At 36.2% G+C, this 9,377-nt stretch overlaps 1 protein-coding gene across 1 annotated transcript; it reads right to left on the bottom strand.

Moving 5' to 3' along the window:
• Window positions 1–6,804: 6,804 nt before the first annotated feature.
• On the bottom strand, window positions 6,805–8,094 carry LOC140008692 (uncharacterized). The gene has a single exon (XM_072053546.1). It carries the CDS (start codon window positions 8,092–8,094, stop codon window positions 6,805–6,807), a length of 1,290 nt encoding a protein of 429 aa, XP_071909647.1.
• Between the last annotated feature and the right edge of the window lie 1,283 nt (window positions 8,095–9,377).

Here is a 9,377-nt window from a genome sequence, read left to right as displayed (position 1 = left end):
AGTTGCGAGGTTTAGTCAAAATTTTCCTAATCTAACCCTTAATTTTATCATATTTGGATGTTTCCGACATGGATGAAAATCTAAATTTATAAAATATCGAAAGGGTCAAAATATCCATTCAAGGGTTTAATTGAATCAATCGCATTAATTGCGAAGGCCAAATTGATTCCTTGAAAGTGTCACGAGTATGCGAATGATGAAATTAAAAGAAAAGAAATTAAATTATATACATATATATATATATATATATATATATATATATATATATATATATAAGTGATCAAAGAAAAAGGGAATGCAACATAAAGGGTACGGGAGGCAAAAACTCGTGACATGATTTTCTTATACATGGATTAATAGGGTATTTAAACAAAAAAGTTATAATCACCCATTTCCCATGTTTGAAAAATAATTCTCTTAATATGAACAAGCAAATGAACTAATTTAAATGAGATGCAATTCTAAATGACATGATTAACACATATAGAGGATAGGGGATAATATAATAGGGAATATCATGCAAATGAAAAAAGATCCTAAAAATGAAAATATGCATGAAAATGTAGTGAATTATCACACAAAGATGAATCTAGCGCAGGACGGCCTAAAGGTCCAGCATTGGACTAGCTCATTTCTAAAAATCCTTACTAGCGTTGGATTAGTAAGTAAGCGGAGGGGAAAAGCCACAACTAGCATTGGACTAGTGTAGTGACGTCATGCATTTTAATACATAATAAGACAAGTAGGCATAAATTAAAACAAATAAACATATAAGAGCACGTAGCACGTATCACATAAAGCATAATATCTAGATGCAAAAATTCTAAGGAAAGCGGGTAAGGCACATAACACATAAGTCACATAACACACAACCTACCTATTACATCGGGGAGCGTCTAACTACAATCTAGAAGGGAAAAATATAATAAAACAAATCTAATTATCCTATCTATTACATTTTTGAGGTATTTAGATGCCTCTCGAATCATTATAAAAATTAACTAAAACATATATAAGTAAATTTGAACGAATATTTAAATCAAATAAATAAAGCATAAAAATATATATATAAACACATAAGAACACGTATGAGCACATAAGAGCACGTAATTGACATTGAAATAATAAAAATAGGAGTACCTCCCATTTGAAGTGGTGACTAAATGGAGTCAAATTGTCCTATTTATACTCAAAATGAACAAAAGAATCATGGCACCAATTTAATTGAAAAATAATAATAATAAAAGTACTAAATATGTCAAATGCATAGAAATTTAAGAACATCTAAAATTTACAATTTAAAAATATTCAAAAGTGACATAATTAGCTACTAAAGAAAAGAAACAATCATAACAAAGAGGGACAAAACTCACCAGGGACTGAATTGCAAAAATTGAAAACTTTTAGGGGATAAAAATTATATTTTTTCAAAGTTTAGGGGTCAAAATTAAATAAAAGATAAAATTCAGGAACCAAAGTACAATTAAATTAAGGACCTAAGTGAAAGAAATTTAAAATGTTCTGGGCCGTAGTAAAATTACCCCAAAGATCAGGGGCAAAAGTGCAAATTTCGGCTTTTGATTTGGGCAAGAAAGAGGCCATCGAGCCATCATTTTATTTATTTCTGGGCCAAAAAAGTACCTAAGCCCAGCCGAAACTCAAAGGAAAATAAATGGCCCAGTCCATCCCTTTTGTCAAACAAACCCAGCTGAAATGCATGGGTTTCAACTCCCAAGCCCATGTGTAAAACCCAAAAAAAATAACCAAAACCCAAGTCAAAACCCAACTTAAAAAAAACACAAGCCCACTTAAAAAATTAGCCCATTTCTTTTCCTTTTTCTTCTTCTTTTCTTTTCTTTCTTTTTTTTCTTTCTTTCCATTCTCCTTCTCCTCTTCCGTTTCTTCTTCTTCTTGTTCGGCCAGCTGAAGCTTCTTCAGCTATCGGCCATGGCAGCTGCCGATGGCGCCGCCGCCGGTCGCCGGTGACTTCTCCGGTCGCCAAAATTTCTCAAATGCACCCCTACTCCATTTTTTCGCGTAGGTTCCATTTCCGGAGTTAATTTTTGCAAAAGATGACCCGAAGGTGGCGGAAAAGCAAAAAGCCAGTCCAGTTTTTTTATTTTTTAAAACACTATAATCTTCACCAAAAATCTTAAAAATTATGCCAAAACCCTCCTTATAACTTCTACATTACAACTATAAACTAAGTTGAACAAGAAAACAACATAAAAAGGCTGAATTAAGGCAAAACAGTCCCTAAAATTCTTTTTTGCATTTTTTCAAACAATTAACATGCATTCACAGAAATCATCTTTTTCTTAATGTTTATTCATCGCTTTACCCCAAAACTTCAACAACACCACAACCAAGGAAACCAGCAAAAGCAAAAGAAAATTAGACACTGAAACATGGATGTAATATGATAAAAAAAATCGAAAAATACTTCAATATAGGTAGTAGTCCCTTGGCCAAGACATTTAATACAATTTCCAAGCCTTGAGCGTATCTTCCTGGTTCCCCCTTTTTTTTGTTCTTTTTCCAATTGAGAGCTAAGAGAGAGCCGAAAGTTTGGTCTGGAGTTGAGGAGCAAATCTACTAGTTTTTTTTGGGAAGAAAAAGAGAGGACCGAGAGATGGAATTGAGAGTGAAGTTTTTTTTCTTGTTGTGGCTTGTCTGTCTGAGAGAGAGCCGAGTGAAGAGAGTCAATTGAGGGAGAAGTTTTTTTTCTTTTTGAGCCCCAAAAGTGCCGTTCCTTTTTTGTCAGTCCCAGAGAATAAGGAGGGAACCAAGGGATTTTTGTCAAATGGGTTTAGTTGTGTGTGTGTGTGTGTGTTTTTTTTTTTTTTTTCAAATCATGGCTTCTCTCTCTTTTTAAAGATAAATCTACAAAAATGAGACAAAAATATACTTAAAAAATGCAAGAAAATAAATTGCTCATCAAATAGAAATTATTCGAGAAAACGCAAAATTTGACAAAAATTTGGTGTCTACAACTTGCCCCTCTTTGTCAAGAGTTTCAACGAAACTCAAGACAAAGACGTAGACACCAAATTGCTTACCTGTCTCTTCTAACCGCACCTGAGCTAAAATAAAGAAAAGCAACACTTGGCTGAAATTAGTGAACAAAAAATGTAATGAACTTGCAAAACACGTGACCGAACTCATGTAGAGTTGCCTACGTATCCCGCCATGGGAATCAGGTCAAACGTAGTTCGAATTACAAGTGAACCACAATGAAACAAGTGCATTGACCAACTGTGATCTTTGCAAAGTCAAAAAAGTCTGAGCTCCTAGAACTTTTGAACATGAAACACAAAATGAATGAGAAAGCACAATTATTAATCAAAACAGTCAAGAAAAGCAACTTGTCATAACTAAAAAAAGATGCGTGAAGGGACGCGATTACGCTCCAAGAAGGGGGATAGAAGGGTGCGCAGTGCACGCTGAGACTCACCAACAGAAAATTAAATATGTCAAGAAGGGGAGGTAGAAGGGTGCGCGGTGGACGTTGAGACTCACCAACAGGAAATTAAATTTGTCTTTTAGAAAAAGATGCATGGAGAGAAGCGATTACGCTTCAACAGAAAATTAAATTGTTAAGAAGGGAAGATAGAAGGGTGCGCGATGGACGCTGAGACTCACCAACAGAAATTTAAATATGTCAAGAAGGAGAGAAAGATGCGCGGAGGGACGCGATCACGCTCCAACAGGAAATTTGATTATCAAGAAATAACAGATTGGTGGGATAAAACCTGAGCCCAATAAAATAAAACAATCAGTGGGATAAAACTCGAATCTGGCGAAATTGGTGGGATGAAACCCAAACCCAACGAAAATAAAAGACGGTCAGCGGGATAAAACCCGAGCCTGCCGAAGTTGGTGTGATAAAACCCAATCCTAACATGATATACAAAAGACACGTTAGTGGGTTGGACCCAATGCTAACGAAGGTGAAAAAATAAAACACACGTTAGTGAATCAATATTCAATGATAACGGTGATAAAAGATACGTTAGTGGGTTGAACCCGATGCTAACGGATATGAAAAAGTAAAACACACGCTAGTGAGTCAATACTCGATGATAACGGTGATAAAAGACACGTTAGTGGGTTGAACCCGATGCTAACGGATATGAAAAAGCAAAACACACGTTAGTGAGTCAATACTCGATGCTAACGGTGATAAAAGACACGTTAGTGGGTTAGACCCGATGCTAACGGCTATGAAAAAGCAAAACACACGTTAGTGAGTCAATACTCGATGCTAACGGTGATAAAAGACACGTTAGTGGGTTCGACCCGATGCTAACGGATATGAAAAAGTAAAACACACGTTAGTGAGTCAATACTCGATGCTAACGGTGATAAAAGACACGTTAGTGGGTTGAACCCGATGCTAACGGATATGAAAAAGCAAAACACACGTTAGTGAGTCAATACTCGATGCTAATGGTGTTAAAAGACACGTTAGTGCATGAAAAAAAAAATTCTTGAATACTTACCTGAAAAAGCTTTTCAAAAATTGCCCCAGTTTGAATCATTTTTTTGTACAACCAATCATTTGTTTTGAATTGTGTCATCGTTGCTTCTTCTTAAAGTCTTGATTCGTACTTCCTCTTCTATTTGAACCCTAGATGTTTGATTATTGGGTGACTTTCCATGACTTAATTACAAAAATAATTCTTCCAGTTTTGCTATGTGAAACAATCAAAATAATGCCACCACTATTCGATCTGTCCGGCTTTCGAGAAATGTGTAAACATGAATATTTCGATGTTTTCCCTTAATGCTGCAAAACCCGACCTTGCACCGCAAATTGCATCCCGGTCGTCTTAGCTTCCAATACTAACTTAACATGAAAACTTATAGATATGCACCTTTCGATAAATCGAGGAAATTGTCATTTGAAAAAATCCAATGAGACAAATGAAACTATGCAACACTCAAAGAATTTTTATACAAAAATGTCACAAACAAAGTAATGTAAAAAAAAAAAACCATCGACTCGTATTGAAAGAAAAAGATGAATTTAGAAAAATGAATCACAAATCCAGCAATCTATGTTGATAACCAAAATATTTTGACCTCTAACAAAGTGCCCCGTTTGACCCTTTTGAATATCATTCGTCCAAGATTCAATGCCAGCAAAAAAACCACGATGTAAAAAGGGATCCCAATGACTGAATCACCTTTGCTTTCTTTGTGCAACCCTACCTCAGCGTCATTTCGGGTTTTCACCAAAATTACCCTCCATCCTTTTGTTTTTCTTTTTCTTTCTCTTTTTTTTTCTTTTTTCCTTTTTTTGATTTTCCTTCTTTTTTTTTTCTTTTTTTTTGAAAGCGTCCTTGTGGATTTTGACATGATGAGTTGTGTCAACCTTACATCTAATCAATTCAGAAATACATCTAAAAAAAATTCTTGGCATCAGTATGTAAACATCATTTGCCAATTAATTAGAAAATTTCCTGACAGAGATATTGCAAAGAACAGAAGTCAGGACTTTTGGCTTTTATAATGGGGTCAGGTGAGATGTTTAGAAAAGTTAAGGCTTGAAAGCTGATTTCAAAAGTGGTTTAAATGATTTGAGATCGCATTGTTGCATCAACCCTATATTAGGGTTAAATCAAGACTTGCCCCAGTTTATTCTTAACTAAGATTCTCTTTTCTTTCATTTTCCCTTTTTTTTTCTTTTTTTTTCGGCCTTCTACCGTTCCTTTGAAACTTTCAAAATTTGCCACAGTCTATTTTTAACTGAGGTTTTCTTTTCTTTCATTTTCCTTTTTTTTCCTGGCCTTCCTTCAAAAATTGAATTTGCCCCAGTGTGGATTTTTTTCTTTTCTTTTCCAAAACTAAATTTGCCCCAGTGTGGGGTTTGCGATTTTCAGGAGTTGCCAAACGAAATGATTTATTTTGAAAGTTCAAAAGGGATAACTAGGGATAAAAATGTCTCAATGGGAAAGGAAGAGAGCCTGACTTTTATTCTGTTCCTTACATTAACTCTGAAAGAAAACTTCCATTAATGCAAAATTTATTGCATGTATCTGAATTAATTGATTGAGGAAGACTCCTCTTCATCCATATCTGCGAAACATAAGTAATCCGCCAAACAATACTCTTCCTTTTTCTTTTTCTTTTCTTCATTTTCATTTTTTTTAATTTTTTTTTACAACAAACCTTTTTCAATCTTGCACCGAGAACAGTTGCCTCAACATTTTGTCTCTTTTCCGAGTAGTCACGCTGTCTCTTTTAGTGTAAGCACAGGTCGCTCATTTTGACTGTATTTGGTTGCTTCTCATCAACTAGATATTATTGTTCTTGACACTGCTTTCCATCAGCCTCCTTTTTCTGCTTTTTATTCAAGTGACCCCTAATTTTATTTCCTTCATCTTGATCCCCATTTGGTTTGAGTTCCTCCTTATACTATTCGGGCCTCTTTAAAACATTTTCGGATGTCTCTTCACTACTCCTCTCATTTTGAAATTCAAATTCACATTCGTGAGATATCTAGATGGCTACTATCAAATTTCGGAACAGTGATATCCAAAGGGTCAGGGGGTTTTATTCGTGACCATCTGAAAAGAATGCGTAAGTAACACAGTATGTATAAAACTGTATATTTTATTGCATTTTAAGATAAAGATCGAAACGTGTCTTCAAAAGTCACTTGATTGAAAACTATTTACAAAAAACATGGTTAAGCAAAAGACATGTACATGAGCAATTTTCATGGATTTAATAAAAAACAACTCCCCAAATTTATCGAAACTCCCTTCGAGAGGGAGTGATCTCACTAGTTCGGGATTTTCAAGTTTCCTCATCGGGGGTAAATGCTTCACAAGTGTCATTGTGTTCGGGAAAGGGATTCGTACTTGTACTTGATCCTTGTTCTTCCCTTTTCTTTAACACTATATCTCCTGCTTCAATCATATTCTGGATCTTATGCTTCAGTATCCAACAGTTACCAGTCGAGTGATTGGGCGCTTCAGAATGATAAGCACAAGCGACTTGAGGGTCGTACCCAGCTGAGAAGCCTCGACGAGGGTAGTTTGGAGGAGGTATGTCATCAATTTTACTTGCGGCTTTGAGTTGTTCGTACAGTTGGTCAATGGGCCTGCCTAAATTGATAAAAGCTCGAGATTGATCGGGATTTTGTATTTCATGGGTTTGAGGATGGTTGTAGTTCTGTTTGTTTGGTGGGGCAGGTTTGGGATTATAAGGAGGGCGAGATCTAGTTTGAAAGTTAGGTGAAAAAATATGAAATAGTGTTATGGGTGTGTTTGGATAATTTGGTCGGGGTCGATGATAGTTAATGGTAGTACGATAGACAGGTCGAGAGTGTGCCTGGTATGAGTAATGGGATGGATAAGTGGGGTATTGTCGGTACCTAGGTCGGAAAGAAGGGTCTTGGTTCCAAACAAATGAAGTTTCCTCCTCTTTTTTCTCGAACTGGGATTTTTTACTACTATCGTCTTGATTTTGCATCGCTTCCAATTGTGATTTCAGAGCTGACACATTAACAATCTTTCCTGCTCTCACAAACTCATCATACTCTTCCAATTTATTAACAATTTCTGCGAAGGAACATCCAGTCATGCGAAAAATCTCCTCAAAATAGGGCGGATCATGAGCTTTAATAAATGTACGCATAATTTCATCTTCAGTCATGGGGTATTCCACCTTGGCAGCCAATTTTCTCCATCTTTTTGCATACGTCTTGTGATCCTCAGATGGTTTTTTAGTTTTTTCCAGTGTGGTCCTTGTTGGAGCCAACTCGCAATTGTATTCGTATTGCCTTATAAAAGCGGTTGATAAGTCCAACCATGTTCTCATATCCTCGGACTTCAAATTGGAATACCAGTCCAGTGCATCGCCTTCTAAGCTTTCAGGAAACAAACGAACTGACAGATTCTCGTCATCTATTGGCTTGCCCAACTTGTTGGCAAACATTCGGAGATGCGTCTTTGGGTTGCCCGTTCCGTCATACTTGCTAAATTTGGGTGCTTTAAAACCCACAGGTAATTGCATGTCAGGAAACAGGCATAACTCGTTATAATCCAAGCTCCCTTGTTTGCTCAAATCCTGACTCTTTCTCATAAATTTATCAAATCAATCCAACCTTTTTAGCAAATTCTTGTCAATTGGTGCGGAGGATCCCCCAACTTCAACTTTCCCTTGGGCAGCGGTACCTAGCGTGAATGGTTCAGCAGTGAAAATGTAATATGGCTCTTGAGATTCAAGTGGCATATTCAGATTTACAGATGGATGATTTTGAAAAATTTGGGGGCGAGGAGGATTGGCTTTGGTAGTGGGTGCATGGGTATGTGGTAGGCCATGAGTGGAATAAGTGAAAGTTTCTTTAGGCGGATTTGCAAAATGTGGAGTAAAGGAGGTTTGAGTATAGGGTAAAAGTATTGGTTTAGTTGGATTGGTAGGTAAGGGTTCCGGCTGGATACCGCCGCTGCTCCCAGTGACTAGCTGATCAATTACACGTTGTTGTGCGGTCATTTCCATATTCAGTTCATTGAATCTGTTTAGCACTTCGCTCAGTTGAGCTCTCAGATTCACCAAGTCAGTTGATGATATCGTTACAGGCCTATCGGACGATTCCGGATATGTACTCATGTTTACACGATTTCTCAAAATCCGGCTATGTGAACGTGTAATGATGGGGTTTTGTAGCTATATTTCAAAAACACTTGACATTTTAGAAAACCCTATTTAGCATCATTTTTTGATTGGCTTTTAGCAAAACAAGAAAAGAAAGAAAAGAAAAGAAAAAGGCACGAGTTAGTATATATTGAGATAATTCGGATGCATGCCCTATTGGGGGACTCTTTTTATACCAAGGGTAAGCCTAGCATGAAAATGCAATCCTCTGGGAGAGGTACTATACAATACCTGATGAATCCGACCAAGTTATTGAGTGAAAAAATAATTTAAAAAATTTGGCCAATTGGAGTGAGAAGAGACATTTGTCCAAAAAATGAGGACGAAGTCCGAATGGATTGCTTGCTTTGATCAACACATAAAATGATGTGTAATAGGGCCTACTCTTGAAAGGGTTACCATGTCTCGACTAGATTTTCAATGAACCTTAGATCGAAACCCTAACAAAGAACAAACGGGTCAAATGGATTGGATAAAACTGATGATTTATTCAAAATTGACTAGATCACCCTAAAAATAGGTAAACTAATCAAATGAATTGAATGAAATTTGATTTATTCAAAATTGATTGGATCACCTTAAAAAGGGGTAAATTGGTCAAATAAATGAAAATGACGGTTTATTCAAAAATGACCGAATTGTCCTAAAATGAATGAATTGACCAAATAGATTGGATGAATTTGATGGATAATTTGATTAAATGAATTGAA

The sequence above is a fragment of the Coffea arabica genome, chromosome 6c, assembly GCF_036785885.1.
Source record: "Coffea arabica cultivar ET-39 chromosome 6c, Coffea Arabica ET-39 HiFi, whole genome shotgun sequence".
Taxonomy (NCBI): domain Eukaryota; kingdom Viridiplantae; phylum Streptophyta; class Magnoliopsida; order Gentianales; family Rubiaceae; genus Coffea; species Coffea arabica.
Note: the sequence above shows the minus strand (reverse complement) of the source record. Positions and strands in the feature narration are given on the sequence as shown.

Excerpts from the sequence above, each read along its gene's own strand:
- LOC140008692 (XM_072053546.1), bottom strand. The coding sequence starts at position 8,094 with ATGAGAAAGAGTCAGGATTTGAGCAAACAAGGGAGCTTGGATTATAAC.